The sequence below is a fragment of the Falco naumanni genome, chromosome 19 (assembly GCF_017639655.2).
Source record: "Falco naumanni isolate bFalNau1 chromosome 19, bFalNau1.pat, whole genome shotgun sequence".
Classification (NCBI taxonomy): Eukaryota; Metazoa; Chordata; class Aves; order Falconiformes; family Falconidae; genus Falco; species Falco naumanni.
Genome location: NC_054072.1, coordinates 602,977 through 623,639, shown reverse-complemented (window position 1 = coordinate 623,639; position 20,663 = coordinate 602,977). Strand labels below are relative to the sequence as shown.

The 20,663-nt window shown below is 61.1% G+C and overlaps 1 protein-coding gene across 2 annotated transcripts in view; it reads right to left on the bottom strand.

The window, feature by feature from the left end:
- Positions 1-1,958: 1,958 nt before the first annotated feature.
- The window catches only part of LOC121099353 (hexokinase-2), a 31,676-nt gene continuing 12,971 nt past the window's right edge, over positions 1,959-20,663 (bottom strand). For both annotated transcript variants that reach the window (XM_040618203.1, XM_040618202.1), the window contains exons 2-18: positions 20,411-20,573; positions 13,309-13,457; positions 12,807-12,926; positions 11,466-11,561; positions 11,208-11,307; positions 10,786-10,969; positions 10,040-10,195; positions 9,641-9,874; positions 9,116-9,420; positions 8,451-8,599; positions 7,602-7,721; positions 7,186-7,281; positions 6,615-6,714; positions 6,273-6,456; positions 5,825-5,980; positions 5,093-5,326; positions 1,959-4,354 (exon numbers count right to left, since the gene is read on the bottom strand). In XM_040618203.1, the coding sequence (XP_040474137.1) occupies positions 4,210-4,354; positions 5,093-5,326; positions 5,825-5,980; positions 6,273-6,456; positions 6,615-6,714; positions 7,186-7,281; positions 7,602-7,721; positions 8,451-8,599; positions 9,116-9,420; positions 9,641-9,874; positions 10,040-10,195; positions 10,786-10,969; positions 11,208-11,307; positions 11,466-11,561; positions 12,807-12,926; positions 13,309-13,457; positions 20,411-20,552 (2,670 nt within the window). In that variant the 5' untranslated portion in view covers positions 20,553-20,573 and the 3' untranslated portion in view covers positions 1,959-4,209. The remainder of the gene's footprint in view (positions 4,355-5,092; positions 5,327-5,824; positions 5,981-6,272; positions 6,457-6,614; positions 6,715-7,185; positions 7,282-7,601; positions 7,722-8,450; positions 8,600-9,115; positions 9,421-9,640; positions 9,875-10,039; positions 10,196-10,785; positions 10,970-11,207; positions 11,308-11,465; positions 11,562-12,806; positions 12,927-13,308; positions 13,458-20,410; positions 20,574-20,663) is intronic.

The window sequence follows — 20,663 nt, the reverse complement described above, 5'->3', positions numbered from 1 at the left end:
GCAAATGGGTGGTTGGGTTTGGGTTGGGTTTTTTTCTTTTTTTTTTCTTTCTTTTTTTTTTTTTTTTTATTTGTCACTGACTAGGAACAGCAATTGTGGCAGAGGGGAGCCAAGAAGTACACCACCACACTCAGGAAAACGGTATGAAAAGTACAAAAATAATGAAGCCTATATATAGTTATAATCGCAGTCAATTGCTAAAAATAAATATTGTAAACACGCAATAACAGTATCAGGTGCATCTACAGTCACTCGTTTCTGCCAGCAGCCGAACAGTCTTTGGCTTTATTAACTTCCCCAGCCCTGCACGCGCCAGCACCCACGTTAAGATGCATTTTCTTTGCTCCAGGACTCGTCAGGGATGTCACAAGGTAAATGATCTGACTCTTTCTTACCCCAAATTATCTCCCGACCAGGAATTGCCTCTTTTGCCTTCAGTGACTGCTTTTCTATCGGCTGTCAAAAGGTTATTCTCCCCTTTCACCTTTACCTCCCATTTATTTTGTTGCTGGCTTGCACCTTGTCACGCCTGGGGTGGTGGCTTGTGGGTTTTGTCACCGTTTCACACCCGTCCCCACTCTCCTCACCTGCGCTGGACCTTTTCACCCCCTTATCTCTGCCTGATGCCCTGGGAGCGCTCGGATTGCCTGATAAGAGCTGGCACAGCACCGAGGCACCGAGCGGTCGGGGTCAAACTCCCTCCGAGCTGCTGCCAGGTCGGAGCTGCGTGCTCCTTGTACGCCCTGGGTGGCTGATGCTTCTCCCTACGTGGCCTTTCATTCCCGAGAAGGGAAGAGGCAAATTCCTCTGGCAAGGCTCAGTAATCTGCTGCTTGTGTGTGTATATATGTGTAGCTAGACATATATCTAAAAGCAGCAACACTAAAATCCTGTGCAAAGGAAGTACCAAGGGGGAGAGCATCGCCAGGGAGGAAAGGTCAGCGCCTCCCGCGTGGCAGCTGCCCCGGTGACAGGCTGTTCTGCTGCCTGCGTGGCCGGAGAACGTGCCAGCACAACGCCAGGAGCGCAAAGAAAATGCATCCTAACGGGAGCGACCGAGCAAAACCAACACCATCCTAAACCCGCAAAGCAGCCGGGCAGGTCAGGCTGAGTGGTCTGTCCGTCTCTGCCCACCTCCACCAGCCTGAGCTTCCCCTCCCAGCAGCAGCCAGGGGTCCAGCTCCCCTTCTTTTTTTAAGCACATCCACACAATGTCCCATGGCAACGTTTTGGTGCGCGGTTACAGACCCCCGTCAGTTACAACCAGGGCATACAGCGAAATCCCTGCTGCGTTTATCCCCTTGGAGACAAAACCGAGCACAAACTTCTCCAAGTGGCAAAACAAAACCTTTCCCCCGGCCACGGGCGCACCTGCAGCCGCAGGGTAACAGGTGTCTTGTAGCACTTGTTGCTTTTTAACTGGGAACACTTCAGACCCTGCTTTATTCTGAGCCAAAAGCAACGGGGAAGCAAAAGCTTTCAAGCATTTTGGGGACCTCATGGTGGGCACCTGGGTGGGTACCCCTTGCCCAACCCAGCCAGCGATGCTCCATGACCTCAGGGCAAGTTCAGCTCCGTCTCCTGGAGCTCCAGCTCTGCCAGAGATGCTACAGTGGCTCCAGCACCACCTTGCGCTGCCTTTGTTCGCCGGGCAACGCGCCGTCCCCCGCCGCGGAGGGAGGCGAGGGGTTCACGCTCCCCCCCCACCCCTGCTAACCAGGTACCCGGCCACCCGCCTCACCCTTTGGGATGCTCCGCAGCGGCCAACGCTCCCCAAAACCACGGCTGTACGCGCCGGAGCTGCTGAGCCACGGAAACCTATGGATGCCACGCGGGGCGAGAGCATAAAAATACCAGTGGCACCTTCTGCGCGGTGCAGCCGGTGGAACCATCCCTGGCTGGGTCTGCAGCCGGCAAAACGCTGGTTTTCTGAGGAAAGAATCACACACAACTGCTTGGTACCGAACGAGAGGATTTCTGTACCGTCTTCCAAAATTTATTGAACATCTTCTAAAACTTCCACTAAACTTGGTTTCTTACAGCATTTCTATACACAGATTTTATTTGTTATAGTTGTCTTGAGGCTTATAAAAAAATAAGCATTTAAAATGCCCAAAGATCATTTTTGCATTTAAAATTGTGCTACTGAACTTGACCCCCAACATAGAAGAGACTTTTGGTAATGAGGTTCCCCCAAGCAGTATAAAAATATACATAAAAATAGACAAAAAAAATCTGTCCTCCAAACTGAAGAAGATCTGTTTGTGGGAATTATTAATTATTATATTTTAATTTTTTTTTTGTACATCACTGGAATTTCATTATCTCCTGCTAAATATTTACAAAAACACACCCACCCCCACCTGTACGCCTCTGCTGCCTGGGGCAGCGTTTCGTTCAGCCGGAGGCTTTTCTGACAGCAAAAATTATTCGCCGCTTTTCCCTGCAGCGCACAACGGGACGCCACGGGCACGCGCATCCCTGGACACACACGTCCCTGGGCACGCGCATCCCTGGGCACACGCGTCCCCGGGCACGCGCATCCCTGGGCACACGCATCCCTGGGCACACGCGTCCCTGGGCACGCTCACAAACAGCCCTGAGGATGCCAAATGGAAATGAGGTGACACCAATTATTGCTGCTAACTTCACCAAATGAGCCGAGACTGCCGTTGCCGGCGCCTCACCGCGAGCCCACACGCCAGCAGCGCCGGAGCGCCCGTGTCTGTGCCTGGCGCGTGTGGGACCGGGATGCTGGTGCCAGAGATACGGGCTGGGACGCGGGTCCCGGCAGAGCCCCGGGTTATTTCAGCAGGTGCTGCAATAGGGATCGATGTGCCCTTCGAGCACAAAGCAGGCTGGGGAGGGCGGGGGGACAAAATAAAACCTCTCCTTAGGTCACCGCCAGCCTAATCCCGAAAGCTCCACTGCAGCAGCTCCCGGCCATCGCATCCCTGGCTTTCTGCTTTCCCTTTTGTTCTGGTGATAAATTCAGAATGCCCAAACCTCTGGTACAGCTGTCCTCAGGAATCTGGGTCTCTTTCTCCAGTCTACCCCAAGAAAATTTTCAATTAAAACATAACACGAGAAAAAAAAATAATAAAATTATTCTACTGTTCTTAAACGACATTTAAAGGTAAATTCAAAACTAAGCAATATACCCCCGCCCACCCGAGACTATGTACATAAAAAGACGTAAGATCTCTCGAAACATAAATATACAGTGTACATAAAACCAGGTGTCACCTAAAAGGCTGAAGACGCAGAACTATTTCACAGACAAGAAGCAAACCAGACTCACGGCGCCACGTGTAGACACACGGCCACGACATTTGGGGTGTGGGGTGGGGGGGGTTGTAGGGAAAAGACCCCCATCGCGGTGGCAGCTCCTCGCCTCCACACGTGCACCGGGGAAGGGTGCTAGTGGTTTCCGGGGGGTGTAACGCAACCATACGTACGTGCCACGTTCCTACGCTCTATTTAGGGTGCGGGTGAGAGGTCGGGAAATGGGATTAGACCCTGAGTCCCCCATTATTTCCAGGCACGTGCTCTGCTGGAGCAGTCAGAGGGGCACCTCTCGCCGGGATCCAGCAGGTTCTTTTAATGTTCGCTCACCAACAGAGATACTTGGTATCTCTCAGCACAGGCTTGGAACACGCCGGTTGGAATTCTGCACCCTGTGCTTTAAGAGTCACCATGACTTTCATGGAAATAATACAGCCTTGATCAGGGTAAAAGCCTAACGGAGGTCTTTAGCCCAATCTTAAAAAAAGAGGTTTGCTTCCTACAGCACGGACACGCTACAACTCCGACGTACATAAATAGGTACTAGTTACGGTAAAGTGACAATGCAGTGTCTGGATGGTGCTAGCGTTATCCTTTCTGCCGCGAGGGAAGAGGTGGGAGCGGTGGGGGGCAGGTCCAGCTCTAACTGGAGATGGAGGGAGACAGCCAGAAGACGCTTTTAGCTTTACTTGACACGCGGTTTTATGGCATGCAATGAAACTCCTAAGACAACACTTTACACAAAGCACACAGCATCTCCGGCCCCACTGGTGGGATCTCGAGAGAACAAGTAAAGCTACGAGGCTGCTTGCAAGGGGAGGCCACGTGTGTGTGTGTGTGTGTACGGAGCGGGGGGGGGGACCGGGGTGGGGGGAAAACGTCCTGGTTTTGCTGAAACCAAGCTCTTCGGCAAACCTCCTTCCTCCTACCGCTGGCCGGCCTCCCGGATGCGGCAGGCCACCGCCGTGATGAGCGCTGCACCCTTGCCGCTGCCGTCTTCGGACTGCAGGAAGGTGACTTCGCACTTGGGAGACAACTGCTTCACCGTTTCGTGCATGATGGTGGAGAAGCTGCGGGGCACAGCGGGGAGAGACGCTGGTTTAACCCGCCCTGGGCTGCAGGCACCAGCCCCACCAGGCACAAAGCGCTTCGCACCCGTCGTGGTGGTGGTGCCACCCCAGCGGCTACGGACACGGAGCAGGAGGGATGGCCAGAGAGCTGCCGGGTTTGTGGCGCTGGAAGGCGGCAGGCTCCACACTTCAGCCCCAGCCCGCAACATAACCGTGCCCTCCCTCTGCTCAGCCCCTTCCCCAGTCCCGCCGAGCCCCCAAGGCACTAATAAACCTTAACAGCCCTGAGCAGCCTCACCGGGGGGTCGCCAGAGCCCCCTGCCCCACTTAGGCTCAGCCCTGTGCCGTTAGTGCCTCCCTGAGCGACAGCATCCCCGGAGCATCAGCCCCCAGCTCGGGCAGAACCGTATTTCCACTTGGCCACGGACCGATGTGGGGGGTTAGACCCGTCCCGTCCCCGTGACTTTGCCTGATGCTCTGGACCCCTGGCTGAACCCGTTCGCCACCTCTGGGACCACCTGGTGTGGTGGTATCTGCCCCAGCATCCCATCCTCGGGGGTTCTGGCTGTGCCTCGGCAGAGTCCAGCTCAGCACCAGCAGTCCTCGAGACCCTAAAACATCTCCTCTCCTCTCCAACTGCCCTGCGAAGCTTCCGGCACCGCCTCCTGGCACCCCAGGATGGGCAGATGCCCCAGCACGAGCCTCCTCGGGGGACAACCGCGCCACCGAGCAACTCACTGAGGGTGCAGCTTGTAGAGCGTCCCGTCCACGCCGACTGTGACCTTGAGGAAGTCCAGCCCGCGGTTCTCCCGGATCTTGTCCACCACGGCTGCCATGCCGGCCCCGCAGAGCTGAGCCGCCCGCCGCGCCACCACCGTGCACACCTCCTTCACGATGATGCTGTCGTCGCACGTGGTCTCCAGGCCGAGGTGCTGGAGGATGGAGCGGACCTGGAGCAGGGCTAGGCAGTCGCTGGGGAGACACCGGGGCCAGGCAGCATTAGCAGATGGAGCAACTGGGGTGACACAGGCTCAGGCTCCCCTTCCCTTACCCACACCCTGCAGAGCCCGGGGGCTCACACCTCCCCGCTACCCCCAGCTTTCAGACCTGGAGGTGGCTCTGCCGCCCCCTGATCCGCGAGGCTACGTCAGGACAAAGCCACTGGCGTGGATGCCGTCACTGTCACCACACGACACCAGTTTAACCTGTGGCTCCCCTGCCCCAGGCAGAGGATGCAGAGGCGCCTGTGCCACGAGCCCCACACAGTTTCTCTGCCTTTTGGCTCCGGCGCTGTCAGGACCACGCGGGTTTTGCTGACCCACCTGCATTGCACCACCCCAGGTCACCCCAGCTCCGGGCCAAGCGCCTGGGGTTGCTCCCAAAAGCCCCGCAAACGCTTTCCCCAAACTCCGTCTCTGAGGTGCAGCTGTAAGGCCAGAGCTGGCGCCTGTCCCACCTGCTGGACCTCACCTCTCTATCTGGGACAGGAACTTGGTCTCAAAGATCCCCCTGGTCTTCAGCCTCTCGGAGATGCGCCCCCGGAAGAGCAGCCCTCGCTTGGTGAAATCCATCAGGATGTTTCGGACAATCTCCCCCAGGTACATCCCGCTGATCATCTTCTCGAACCTGGGCAGGAGAGGGCAAGGCTGGACATGAGGGTGGGAAGGGACAGGGGGTCCGGGTGGGGACCGCAGCTCTGCCTTTGGCGCAGCCCCCCCGGCTGACACCCCGGAGCGGCGCCATCCCCACGCTGCGGGCAGGGGACAAGGGACACACCGGTGTGTCGCAAAGCCGGACGCTGCCCTGCTCCTCATCGCCTGACGCTCCTCCAAGAGGCTGGTGGGGCAGCACCAACCCGTCCCTGGACACCCACCGCCCCGGGGGGGTCCCCTCCCACCCCCTCAAAGCCACCACGCACCTTTGCTTGCCAGGGTTGAGGGACAGCTCATCCACTGCCAAGTCGAACTCCGTCCGTATGTCATCCAGGCACCCGCTGTCACCAAACGCCCCCCACTCCATGTTGACGCACATCCTGCCCTCCTCCCCTTCCACCAGCTCCACGTTCCTCATCTCCTCCATGTAGCAGGCGTTGCTGCCTGTGCCTGCAGGGAGAGGAGCATCTTCCAAGGGGGCTGCCGCAGAAGCGGGGCGCGTACGCAGGATAACAGCCCTCAGACCCCCCCCGAAGCCCGGCGCATCCCACGGGAGCGCGTTTGGGACCGCGGGCAGAGGAACAACCTCAGAAAGTTTCAGTCCTCACCGACTATCAGCCCAACTTCGCAATACGGATCTTCGTACCCGCAGGTCATCATGGTGCCAACGGTGTCATTGACCACCGCGACCACATCCAGGTCAAATTCCTGCAGAGGGGTGGGACGGCGGGCGTTACTCCCGAGGACGGAGCTCGCTACCTCTGCCCCCACCCCGTGGAAAGGACCCGTCCGCTGAGCGAGGGAGCCCTCCAGGCACCCACAGCCTCCCGCAGCCCCACGTCCCCGCAGGTGGGTGCTCAGACCTCCAGGTGCAGCCACGGGAGCCCCCAGGGCAGGGGCTTAGGGGGGGGCTGCAAGGCGGGGGGGGGGGGGGGGCTCGCATGGCCCCCTAACTCGCGGCGAGAAGAGTCTGCTCCAGCCCTGGCCACAAGCCAGCTCTTAGCTCCAGGGTCTGAAAATCCAACATCTAGTGATGACTAAGCGTGGCTGTTAAAATTCAGACACTCATTAGCCCTGCGCGCAGCCCATTAATTTGCTTGACAGGCCAATTAAAGACGCCGAGGCCAGCCGGGATGTGGGAGCAAGGAGCCGGCTCCTCGCAGCGACGTGGACGCTCACCTCCCTCCTGTGAATTGCCTCCTTCAGCAGGTTTACCACATCTTCTCCTTCGCAGCCGGTCGCCTTGAAACCTTTTGTCCACTTCAGAAGAATCCCCTGCGGAGCAAACACCCGGCGGTGACCCACCCGGCGCCGGTGGGGGGGGAAACACGGGCAGCCCCCAGGTCCAGCCGCTCCCAGTGGATGCTGCCGGCACAGGGAGGGCACATCCCGGCTGGGCTGTCCCCAGGGCTCAAGGTTTGCTTTGATGCAGCAAGGGGGCTTTCCAGGAGCACCGGCAGCGCCGAGCCCCCCCCCCTTCCCCTCCTTGGGGTCTCTGCCTGACCTGCCACACGGTCACCGGAGCTCCCAGTGGGCTTTGGCTTTTCAGCCAGCCCTGGGTACCAAACGTGTGCCACCGGCTGGGCTGGGCTTACCTCGTCCAGGTTGGTCTGCTGGCAAGGGAAGGAGAAGGTGAATCCGAGCGGGAGCGACACGCCCTTCATCCCCATGTATTCCAGGAAGTCGGAGATGCAGTGGACGATGTGGTCAAAGAGCTGGATGCGCAAAGCCAAAGGGAGACGTCACCATTGCAGGGAGGGACGCAGGGGTGCCAGCCTGCCCGACCTGCTGGAGATGCTGATCCACCCCCCCAGCCGACAGGGCTCTGAACAGAGCGGTGGCCGCTCCTTTCCATCCCCCTCCCCACCGACATCCCGAGATACCTCCGCCTTGCCGTGCCCGCACTGCGCCCAGGAGGGACGGAGCGGCCAGCCGGGAGGTGACCAGCTCCCTGGGGTGGCACAGGAGTCCGGTCCCTCTGCAAGGCACCCCCAGAGCCCGTCTGCTACAAGCACTCCCAGCCCCCAAGCACCGCCTGCAGCGGTTTGCAAAACTCATCCCGTCTGCAAATAAAACTCTGGAGACGCCTCCCACCGCTTGTGTTGTGGTTTCTCTATCTGGGAAACGGGGATGATGCTTATCTGCCCTCGCGGAGCAGCGTGTGGGATGCGGGGAGGCTCAGCGATGCCTGGCAATCACACCATTTCTAACCTAAAAACCAGTCTCAAGTTTCTGAAAGCACCTTCCGAACGCCGGAGCCTTGGGCAGAACTCGCTGCTCTAAAGGCAGGAGAGCACCAGCCTTCTCCGCTCCTGGTCTGGCATCCCGGAAAAGCAGAGCAAGGCAAAACCAGCCCCCATGGCCAGCCAGCACCCCCGCCTGCCACTTCTGCTGCTCCCCAGGGAAGACGCCCCAGCTTCCCACCTCCAGCTGCCCGTCCTCACCTCCTCTCCCGTGCCCTGCATGACCTCCACCGGGATGGAGTAGATCTTGTTGTGCATCTCGACGCCGCGCCTCATCCCGTTCCTCACACGCACCAGCAGCACACGGAAATTGGTGCCTCCCAGGTCCAGGGCAAGGAAATCTCCTTTTTCTGAAACCCAAGGGAGAGCCATGAGCAGAGCGATCCCGGCAAGGGGCATCCCGACCGCGGCACGAAGGTGACCCCAAGCTGCCCGCTTCCTGGGAGAGGACCAGAAACCAAGAGGTGGCTGGGAATGGAGAGCCGCAGGTGCGGGCAGGGAGGTGATGGGGAGGTTCGCTCCAGACTTGGGGCGATCACGGGGCTGCACACCCAGGGGCAGGCGCACGCCCAAGCCAGTGACAGAACTGGGAGCACCAGCCGGGACAACGGTGGTGAGGAACCTGCAGCAGCGAAAGCCACAAAGCCAGGCGTCGTGTGGAGTCAAGCCCAGAACGTCCTGGAGGCTCAGCCGCTTGCCCCAGGACGGTGCTGGAGGCTGGGAAGCTTTGTGCCACCCCTACCGTGAAGAGTGGCAGCTGGCCACGGCAGAGGTCCCAGCCCCTCCCTAAGCGGGGCAGATGCTGGGAGCAGCGATGCCGGCTCTCCGCCCTACGCAGCACACACGTGGGCTTTGTGGTACGTTACCTGTCCCGTCCGGAGTCGAGCACACGTAGGTGGGCAGCATTTTCACCGTTGCCTCTGCATGCGTCTCCTTGCCCAGCCCCTTGTCCATCTCCATCCTCATCCTTTGCTTCACCTCCAGGAGCTGCTCACGGCTCAGCTTGAGCGCCTCCAAAATCTTCTGGCGTGCCTTGTGCTGGGCGGCCAGCCTGTAGGCCACCGCCGTCACCATGGCTGCCCCTTTGCCACTTCCATCTTCCGACCTCACGAAACGGATCTCGCAGTCTGGCAGCAGCTTCCGCACCGTCTTGTGGAGGCGCCGGGCAAAGCTACGGAAGAGGAGAGAGGACCTGAGCATGATGCCACCATGGGTGACGCGACCCTCCAGGGCTGCAAACGACTGGGGCCCCTTTGGGATCCAAACGGAGGTGCCCAGGGGAACATCTGGAGATGCTCTGCTTGTGCCAAGCTTTACCCACCGCTGCAGGAACAGATCTGGGCTCGCTCACCCTCTCTCCCCGCCAGCCTTGCCCATCCTAGTGCACTCACTGAGGATGCTTCTTGTAGACGGAGCCATCGACGCCGACGGTGGAGCGCAGCCGGTCCACCCCCTTGTTCTCCTTGATGCGCTGCAGCACGGCTGCCAGGGTGGCCCCGCACAGGTTGGCCGAGCGGGTGGAAACAATCTGGCAGATGCGGTGGGTGGCCACACAGTCCTCATGAGATGGCTCCAGCCCCAGCTTGCTGAGGATCTCGTGGGCTTTCTGCAGCCCTTCTTTCTCCCTGTGCAGCAAAGAACAAAGAAGGATTCGTGCCTGGAAACCCAACTTCTGCCATCCCGAGTGTCCCAGTCTTCCCCGAGGACAGCCCGGGGACGGGGCCCGCTTTCCCACCGTGCAGATGTCAGGGGATGGTGGGACCCCAGGGAACCATCCGGATCCTACTTACTTCTCAATAGCAGAGACATATCTGGTCTCAAAGTGGCCGGTAGTGAGCAGATCTGGGGTGAGCCTCCCCCCAAACAAGAGCCCTTCCTTGGCCATCTTCACCAGGATGAGCCTGACCAGCTCTCCCATGTACATCCCGCTGATCATCTTCTCAAACCTGCCGACGGGGGAAGCACAAGATGGACTTGTCTGGCTACGTGTCCTGCGAGGTGGCCACCATCTGACCTTAAAAACACTTGGCAGCCTTCCGGGCCCGAACGCAATCGAGGTAATCCCTTCCCAGAGCAGCTTATCCCATCACTGAGAACATAAAGCCGTGCTGACATAACCGCCGCTCTGCAAGGAGAGCTTATGGCTACCTGAGGGGGCCCGGGGTCTGCAGAGACACCCCCCACCCCGAAATCCCACCCGCCAGGGGAACGGGAGCTCCGTAGGATGCGGATATGGACATTAGGTGGTGGTGTTTCCCTCGGCTGGCGGACAACTTCATGGGCTGGGGGAAGAAAGAGAAACCAACACATCCAAGCGACGGGCTCCCAAGGGAAGCGGGCGCTGAGCGGTTCAGCTGGGCGCACCAGCCCCGGTTCGTGACACAAGCCCCTGTCTGCATTGGTGCAGCTGGCACGGCGGAGGACGCAGTGACCTAGTTAGCTGGGACAACCTCTTTGGTCCCACTGCCAGCGCAACAGGAGGACGGACAATGCAGAGCAAACCTCGCGCCTGAGCCGAAGCCAAGAATCCGCTCACAATTGTTTGCCAGGGTTGAGCGAGCCCATGTCTATCTCGCGGTCGAACTCGGTCCGGATGTCGTTGAGCGTGCCGTCGTCGCCGAAGGCCCCCCACTCCATGTTGATGCACATCCGACCTTCGTCCCCTTCCACCAGGTCGATGTGCCTCATCTCCTCCATGTAACAGGCGTTGGTGCCGGTACCTGAGCCACGCACGGGGCGCGCGGTGAGAGACGATGCCGCCTTCCCCCTATCCCCCGTAACCAGCACCGGCCCCACGCACTGTAGAACGTGAAGATGGACGAAACCAACCATCGGGCAATGCTGGTGCTCTAACACCGCTATCCCCTTTCTTTTTCCCCAAAAAGACCCTGAAACCTGCAAGAAACGTGGTCCCCAGGGGCAGACGGACCCCCCTTCTCCCCCCTTGCTGCAGCTCACCAACGATGAGGCCGACTTCGCAGTTGTGATCGTCGTAGCCGCAGGTCATCATGGTCCCAACAGTGTCGTTCACCACGGCCACAATGTCAATGTCAAAGTCCTGAGGTGGTGGAGAGGAGAGACTGAGCCAGCGTGGCCAGAACAGAAGCATCCCTGCTGCCACGGGGAGGGGGGCCACAGCACCCTGCCCCAGGGAACCACGCGCCCCCGTCCCACCACCCAGGAGGTGACAGACCTGCCCAAGACCTCCCCTCTCACCCCTCTTTTCTTGATGGACTTGCGCAGCATCGACACCACGTCCTTCCCCTCCACGCTGCTGCACTTGAACCCCTTCGTCCACGTCACGAGGATGCTCTGCGGGGGAAGAGCGATGCGGAGCGCTCAGCAGACCGCCCGGCTGCCCGCGCCCCTGCGCTAACAAACCGTGTGGCCATGACATAGCGGGGGCGCAGCTCCCTGCTCCCGCTGGCAGGAGGGACCGTGATTCCTGTGACCGGGTTTTATGGAGCCCTGGGGCAAAACCTGTTCCCCACCCCACGGAGCGCTCCGTGACCCCTCCCCGCGGGATGGGGGTCTCGCTGCCCACCGCAGCCAGGGGCACCGGCTGCGTCCCCACCTGGGGCTGCGTCCCCACCCCGCAGAGCCATCGCAGCGCCCGGCCGGGGGCTGAGCGGAGCCTTGGGAGGGGGAGGGGACTCGATTGTGTCCAAAATCTCCGAGCCTGGAGCCGCGGGTGCCTCAGCGAGGCAAACCCCCGCCCTGCTTGCAGACGGGGAAACTGAGGCACGGAGAGAACAAACCGGAGCAGGCCACCGGGGACAGATGCTTCCTCTCCCAGCTTCTCTATTTTTTATTTTTTTGTTCCTACAGCCCCCACCCCTACCACGAGGAAAGCGTTAACCTTCTTCCTCGTTACTTTTGTCGAACCCGCGCGGGCACAGGAGCGCGACTTGCCCCAGCCCGGTACAAAACGCCGAGGACGTGCGGCATCGCCAGCGCGCCATGGAGCCGTCCTCCTTTCCAATCCTGCCCAGGAGCCGGGTGAGATAAGGGCAAGGAAAGCACCGGGCCCCCCCTCCACGGCAGCGAGAGCCCGGCAGCGGCCGTGGGTGGCAGGAGAGGGGCCACGTGCCTTGGCCGCCGCGATGCTCAGCCTCCCAGCGAGGTCACCAGCTCCCGGCGCAGAGCCGGTGCGGCTGAGCGGAGCTGACAGCCATCGATTCCCGGCTGCTCGGAGCGTGGCGAGCAGCCGGGTGGGTGCCCCCCCCCCACCCCCCGCGCCGGCTGCATGACGGGGATGTGATGCTCGGCACGTCTGGGCTGCTGGAGCTGCTCTCCCTGCCGCAGCCGCTCTCCTTGAGCCGCCCGCGGAGCAGAGACCGCCGCTTTCTGTGGAAGCATCCTCCTCCTCCCAGACCCCTGCGAGCCCCAGGGCACATCCTGCGCTCCCCTCAGCACCCAGACCTCACACACTACCCAATCAGCCTAATTAAAAGCACAAAGCTAAATTGGCGTGGGACAACTACTGCCCCCAGCGAGAGCTTGCCCCCATCCCACCGCATCCCCACGAGCCCCAGAGGAGGCAAGACCCTCCCTCACCTCATCCAGCTTGGTCTGGTGACACGGGAAGGAGAAGGTGAACCCCAGGGGAAGTTTCTTGTCCTTGATTTTCAGTTTCTCCATGAAGTTGGCCAAGCACTCGGCGATGTGGTCAAACAGCTGAAAACAAGGCAGTGAGTGAGCGCTGGCCAAGGCGATGCCCCAGCGCAGCACCTGCATCCCTGCCCGCCTGAGGGACTCGCTCCACCCCCCACCCCCCACCTCCACGGTCCTCACCCATCACCGTACTGGGTGTCAGGAACCATACTGGTTCCAGGCAAAAGCAAGCGAGGCTCTACTGGCACCCTGCTGGGCAAGGCAGCAACAGGGTGCACAGTCCCGCTCCCGCCCCGTGGCACAGCCGGGGGTCTTGGGGTGACCCCAGCCCTCCCTTCAGGCAGAACCACCCTCAGACGGGTGGTCCCCCCCCAGGGGAAGCCCGGCAGCTGGGGGGCTGCCCAGGGGAGCGGGGAGGGGGAGGGGAGAGAGAGGTTGTGCCCACCTGCACCCCACTGCCTCGCATGAGCTCCTCGGGGATGGCGTAGATCTGATTCTCCATCTCCACCTTCTGCAGACCGTTGTCGGACACCTTCACCCTCAGCACACGGAAATTGGTGCCACCAAGATCCAGCGCCAAGAAGTCCCCGTCCTCTGCGGGAGCCAGGCAAGAACAACCATTTAACTCGGCAGGTCCCTCTCAGCAACGTCACCGCCCCCGCCGGACAAGTACGGGGGTAATATTAAATACTTTTTCTATTCTTTTTTTTTCTTTTTTTTTTTTTTTTTTTTTTCTCTCATCAGAGCTGTGGCTGTGCTTCCTGCCCTTGCTCTGCACCCCCGTAGCTGACGGGGGATCGAAGCAGCATCTTTGGGGCGCATCCTGATGCCCTGGGTAGTGTGGCTGAGCTGGGGGTGCACCTGCTGGCAGGAGGACAGACCCCACCGGCCCCATCCAGACGAGCCCATCCCAACCCGACGGCATTCCCAGGGAAGACGCACTCCAAGCCTGAGGCTCCGTAAGGAAGAAGGCGGCAGAGCCGTTCCCGACCCTACTGACGCAGGATGCTCCCGAGAGCTCCTAAATGCCCAGCCCAAGCGTGAAACCCCTGCTAGCCAGCTGCCACCAGAGGCTGGCTAAAGGTTTGATATATGGAAATACATCCACACGCTATATGGCAAAGCCCCTCCCGCTGAAGCTTGGCTGCCCCATCCAGGGCAGCCTCCCCTGCCCTGCCGCAGGAACGCCGGGCACTCCGGGCATGTGGCTTCTTGCGGAAGGCAAGCTTGAAAGGTGTAAGCAGGAAAAAAACCGCAGAAGACCTTTGGGGCCTCACTGGTGCCTTCCCGGGGCAGCCAGGGAAGCGGTTTCTCCATCGGCGCTGGCCCAGAGGAGCCCCACTCCTGCTGCCCCCAAGACCCCAGGGCTAAGCCCGGCGAGTTTCACCCCCCGTTTGTTTTCCTTGTACCAGGCACCAAGGCAGCTCACTGGATTTTGGACCAGCTGAGACCTGGGATGCGGGAAAAGCGCCAAGCTGGCTGTTTTAAATACCTAGCGGTGTGGGGAGAGGGATGGGGGAAAGCCCTCCATCAGCACTGTTTGATTTCTGAATGCATTAAATGTGCTGTGCTGGCTCCCCCGGGCAGATTACAGCGCCCGGGGGCCACATTGTGCCCGCCGATGCTTTTACAAAGGGGCTACAGTTGAAACAAAAAGTGTGGTTTATTAGTATTCAAATGACACCAGGCCAGCCGGCATCTCCAGTGACTCCAGCTGAAAAGGCAGCTCGGCGTCCAAGCCTGCGGGGTATCCATCTGTCCTGGCGTCTTTCCTGGGGCTGACCCACCGAGGGCTCGGGGCAAGGGAACCGGGGACAGGGATGGACTGGGAGCCCGGGCTGGGAGCAGCTTTAGAAAGTCCCTCTGCGGCTGAAAAGGTCCGTACAAAGCAGCCCTCGCGCTCCGAGGGAATGAGAAGATGAGGAATAAGAGGGGCTCAGAGGTCAGGAGCAGCGTTCAACAGCCTGGCCGCTCAGGATGGAGAAGTGGGGGGGAGCACCAAGGTGTCAGTGCATCACCCCAGGGGGGTCACTGCATCCCCACCACCCCGGGGAGGTCAGTGCATCACTCCAGAGGGGTCAGCACATCGCCCCATGGGGGTCAGTGCATCGCCCCAGGGGGGTCAGTGCATCACCCCAGGGAGGTCAATGCATCACCCCAGAGGGGTCAGTGCATCCCCATCGCCAGGGAGGTCAGTGCATCACCCCAGGGAGGTCAATGCATCACCCCAGAGGGGTCAGCACATCGCCCCATGGGGGTCAGTGCATCACCCCAGGGGGGTCAGCGCATCCCCATCACCCCAGGGAGGTCAGTGCATCGCCCCAGGGGGGTCAGCGCATCACCTCGGGGGTGCAGGGCAGGGCAGGTCCCAGCTCTCGGGGGTACCAGCCCATGCCAAGCCCCCCTGCCGCCGGCTGCGGTGCCCTGGCTGCAGTCCCGTCGGTTAAGGCTACATCCCGAGAGCAACCGGCCAGTGGGACGAGGTGATGCCAGGGCAGTTACACCATTATTTTAACAAAAGCTGAAGTTCAGCCGAGTCCCTGCACGGGCTCTGGCCAACCCTCACTGCGTCCCTGCAGCAACGCACGCCCCCCTGCAGGCGCCGTTGACCCAGAACCACGGAACGCTCCAAACCTGGACCCCATCAAAGCTTTGCAACTCAGCCCTCCCCAGACAACACCCGGCTAAGCGAGGCGGCGTAGCCAAGAGGTGTCCGACCCCATGCTCACAGGGCTGGAGAGCGGCACAGGAGCCGGCGGAGCCAGGGTGCCGGAGCTCGTGCACCGGGGCAGTCAGACCCGGAATACTCATTTCTCTTCCCTGCCCCACGCCTGCATTGACCCTCGGCAGGGACGGGGTTTAAAGCAGCCTGGCAGCTCGGTTTGCAGAGCCTGCCAGCCACGGGGCACGCCTCGGCCACAGCTCCTGACATGGATGCTGAAAACGCAGCAGGAAAAGCCTTAGCGAGGCTCCTCGCTGTCCCCATGTCGCCAGCAAGCCCCCGGTGGGGACGTAGCCTCAGCCACGGATGGGCACCGCTGGCGTCACCTTCTGTCCCAAATGCGGGTCAAGCCGTGCTCCTGCCTCCCTCGCCGCTGGCACAGATGCCATTCTGCTTGCTAGCAGAGCATGAAAAACACCTGGGGGGGCTGATAAATACGCCAGGGCTGAGGATGCTGGAGCCAAGAGGGTAAAGGTTGTTCAGCTCCTTGATGATAACACAGGGAACCCAGGTGGATCCCCCCAAAAAAAAGGCTCAGGAGCTGTGGATGGGACCACCCTCCCGTGGAACCCTGCCCAGCCCTCGGCGCGTGCGGTATTTTAGCCAAACCGCCCCGGTGAGGCTCGTGCCCAGCCTTCCTTTGACCCATCACCCACCGGCCCTCGCCACGGAGCAGCAACAGGACCCAACCTCACAACCGAAAAAAAAACCCCTTGCAAGCGGCTCAGCAGCTACGGAATCAGCTTTGCAGGAGGAAAAAGGCAGCGAAATCTCCCTGGGAAAATTGCCGGGCTGAAGCAATACAGCGGTGTGATGGACCTCCACATCGGGGTCCTCCCTCCCTCGTTAAGTGGGAAGGACGGAGGCTGCGATGCTGCGCTCACAAATCGAACAGCGGGGGTAGCACGGAGCTCTGGCTCAGGGGGCTCTTTGCTCTCAGCAAACTACCCAGGGATGAGGGTTCAGTGCCTTTAAAGATACCTGCACTGCCTGGAAGAAAGCACGGGGCAAAGCGGCTGGAGCAACGCCCTCCTCAGAAACGCAGCCAGGGACTGGGGACCCCAGCATCACATGCAGGATCATGCCCCAGCCCCTCGGAGGCTGCTCACCCCAGATCTCCCACCTCAAGGCTTCCAGCCAACTGCAACCCCAGTTTGTAGGAATCCTTGGATAAATCAGCTTAATAAAATAACAGGTGGAAGAGCACAAGCTGGAGGAGGTCCGAGCTCTGCCCCGCAGGGAGATGCAGAAGGTGGAGGCGCAGCCCCTGGCGTTTCCCACCTCCACCCCCTCTGCGGGCGCCCTTGCCAGCCCTGCAGCCCGCCGGGGGGCTTTGAGCACAAGGGGGATATAAAAGCCCCGGTGCTTGCATCAGCCTCTCCACCGAATTAGTGCTGGAGGATCAGCAAAGGGGCTCATGATGTTCTGGGCATGAAATACAGGGTCTGCGGCAACCAAACCGCCAGGATGAACCTGGTGGATTGTTCCAGACAGAATCAGGACCAGCAAAAAGCAACTTGCACCGACCGTGGCGAGAGACCCCTGGCAGCAATTCCCCAACGCAATTCCTTGCTGAGGAGGGGGGTAAATCACCAGGTGAGAGGCTCTGGGCATGGAAACGGCATTTTCTTTAAAAGCCTTTCAAGACCACGTGCCACGCGAGCTGGTTTTCATGCAGCTGGTTATTGGCAGGAACGGAGCCCACCGGCCAAGGGAAGGGCGTCACCAAGAACCATCCTTTCAATTTCCCGGGATTTGACCACCAAACTCCTGCAGCATCCTCCTGAAAACTCCCGGCCATGGATATCAGCTGCTGGGGCTTAGTGGAGGATGCACCAGAAGATCCTTGTGTCAATATTATCACAGAGGAGGGAACGAGGTGACCCTGGCAATGCGGAGCAGGGAGGAAGGTGGCGTTTGCACCAAGGAGAGCCCTTGCTCGGCGTCACTGGGGCTCCAAGGAGAAGCTGATCTGGGGTCTGTTCCCCCCAGCCCGCGGCGGGATGCCCACCACCTTGCTGCAAGCACCGGGGGCATTTCAGCAGGTGCTGGAGCTGAGCAGAGCAGGAAGGGTTCCTTTTAGGAGCAGCCCCACTCCAGAAGCAGAAATCCTCCCCCTCTTATCCCGCTGCATCAGGAACGGCGAAACCAGCCAGACCAAACCCCCACAGCGCAGGAAGGGTGCCGCGGGCGGGCGCCGGGGCTGTTTTGGCTGCAGCCCATGGATGTGACCTTGTATTTCTGTAAGCGCCGCTCATCCGCCCGGATCCCGGGGAGCTGCCGGCTGCGCATTAACCGGGGCATAATCCCGGAGCAGAGACAGCTCACGCTATAGCAAGGAGGGGTGGGAATGCTTCGCAGGGGGGAAGGTGTGGAGCCCCTGAAGCACCGGCGTTGGGATGGAGCCGGCGTGCCCCCGAGCAGGGCTGGAGCAGAGGAGTGACCTGTGTTTTGGGTGGGAGGCAGCTCCTGACACAGGCGGGAGTGGGAGTTGGTGCCCAGCTGCAGTCAGACTGTGCCCAGAAGCTTCAAAAAAAACTTGGAAGAAGGAAGGATGCACCCCTGGATGCTGAGCTCCCCCCGAGCTGTTGTCACACCACCTCATCGCAAAGCCACGTGGCCGGGGGAGCTGGCACCGAGCCCCTCCCCGGGCTGGCCTCGGCTCACCCCCACGGGCCACCTTCCAGCCCCCCCCCTCCAAAATCCAACAGCGGAGACACCGGTGCCGCTCGCAGCTTGGATCCAGCTGGAGCCATGCAGGGAATCCCGGCTCTCTGCTCCCTGGGACTTGCCCGAACCTCCTGCCCTCCAGTGCCTGGGCAGCTGCCCCAGCATCCCCCTGCGTGACACCGCGCTGCCGTGCCCCCTTCCCCCGTGCCCAGCTCGCTTCGGGTGACAAACGCCAGCTGGGACACCGGAGAAGTGGCAAATCCAGCGGCCAGGGCGGAGGGAGCCAAGGCTCGCTCTCGTAAGGGCACGGAGAGGGGCTGCACCCCCTCCCCAGAGCGGGGCAGGGTGCCGAGCGCCCCGCTCCTGCCTCTCGGGGAGCTCCGACACACGCTCCGCCAGCACCCAGCACCTTTGGCTGCAACAGTTCCCATGCCCAGGGGCGGCATTCTGGCTATCCCTGTAATTAAAAATACTCTCAAACATTTAAATAGATGGAAATCTCAATCCTGGGGCAGGCAGCCAGGTCCAGCTTTGGGGTGTGGGTGCAGCGGGTGGGCTGAGCGCAGGGCAGGATGGCGCTGGGTGCAGGGATCCAGCACCCACAGGGGGGTCGTGAGAAAGGTGGGGGCAGAGGTTTGGGCAGGGCCTGCAGCCACGGGACCACGGGGAAACAATTTTAAACTAAAAGAGGGTAGAACCAGGCTAGGTACTGGGAAGAAATGGTCTGTGGGGGTGGCGAGGCACGGGCACAGGCTGCCCACAGAGGGGGTGGGTGCCCCATCCCTGGGAACACCCAAGGTCAGGTTGGACGGGGCTCACAGCAACCTGACCGAGCTGAAGACCCCTGCTCAGGGCGGGGGGTTGGACTGGATGCCCTTTGGGGGTCCCTTCCCACCCAAACCGCGCTGTGGTGCCTGTGGCTCCCCACTGAGATGCTACCAGCAAACACCCACCCAGAGCTGGCGGGGACGAGACCTTCAGCTCATCGCCTCGTCCTTGCCTCGGGAGAGCAGCCAGCCAGCAGTGGGGGAGGGGGGTTGGCTGCTCGAGCAGGGCTGCCTCTGGGGCACCCCCGTTACACACCATCACTCCACCAGCAGGCTGGCACCACTGGCCGTGCTCCCCGGGGAACTCCAGTGCCCAGCCGCAGCATCGGCCGGGACCTGCTGGCCTCCAGAAGCCAGGTATGAAAATCCAGAGGTGGCAAAACAGCTGGGGATGGGGAGGGAAGAGCAGCCGGCTCTTCCCCCCAGCTCCCTTCCTCTTTATCCACCTTTCCAGCCGGCTGCCAGCGGTCCCTGCCGCCAAGGTTTTGCAAGGACCCCCGCGAAGGTGCCGATGCTGCAGCAACCCCAGCTGCGAGCAGCTCCAGCCGACGGGACCGACTGTCCCAGGGAGTTCTCTGGGGGCTGCTGCCGGCTCCGGAGCAGGGGGAGCTCCAGCTGCTCGGGGCTCCGTCCCTCCCTGCCCTTCAGCAGCCAGAACCACTCCACTGGCCTCGAGCGCTGGGAGACTCCGCAGGTCCTGGGTGCATCCGCATCCCGCCGCGCGCCGGCAGGCAAGGGGTGACGCTGCGGGGACGGCGACAAAGCTCCTTCCCAAAACACCCAGCGCAGAGAGGGAGGCACAGGGGGGGCTTCCCATAGGGGTGCTGGAGGGAGCGTTTTGGGGGCTGAGAGGAGCAAGCCGGAGCCCGAAAGGCGGATGCGGCTGGCCAGGAGCGTGCTGCCGGCAGCGCGGCTCCTGCTGGCACGGGAAGCAGGCAGAACGGCGGCACGGTGAGCAGCCAAGTCTGCAGAGCCCCTTCTCCTCCTGTGGCCCTGGTGGCATTCCGACAGCGGCTGGCACCGCTGCCCGCCTCAGCGCTAATGAAATCAGATGAGCCGGACCCGTGACTGGCTCTGTCCTGCCAGGAAGGGCCCGCCGGGGCTGGTTCCCACCCTCCCTCCCACCGGCAGGAACCGGGACCCCCCCCCAGGCCCAGCACAGAGACCTGTCCCCACACCGAGCTTTGCTCAGCAGAAGCGGGATGAAGCCCCAAGGCCCAGGAGCGAAGGTGGCCGTGGGTGCCACCGCTGTTCCGGCGGCACCGTGAGGATGGGTGGCCCCAGCCCTCCCTCCTGGCACCTCCCCACGCTGCCCCTCTGCGCTGTACCTGTCCCGTCCGGGGTGGACCTCACGAAGGTGGGCAGCATCTTCACCGAGGCGGTGGGGTTGGTGTCTGCTCCCAGCCCCTTCTCCATCTCCTTCCTGAAACGCTGGGCCACCTCCTGGAGCGTCTCCTCAGAGAGCCGCATGTGGTAGAGGTACTTGTCGATCTGAAAGGTGGAGATAAAGCCAAAAAAAAAGTCAGCTGGAGGGTGGGGGATGCAGGCACAGCCCCCGTGACACATTCAGGACAGCATTCA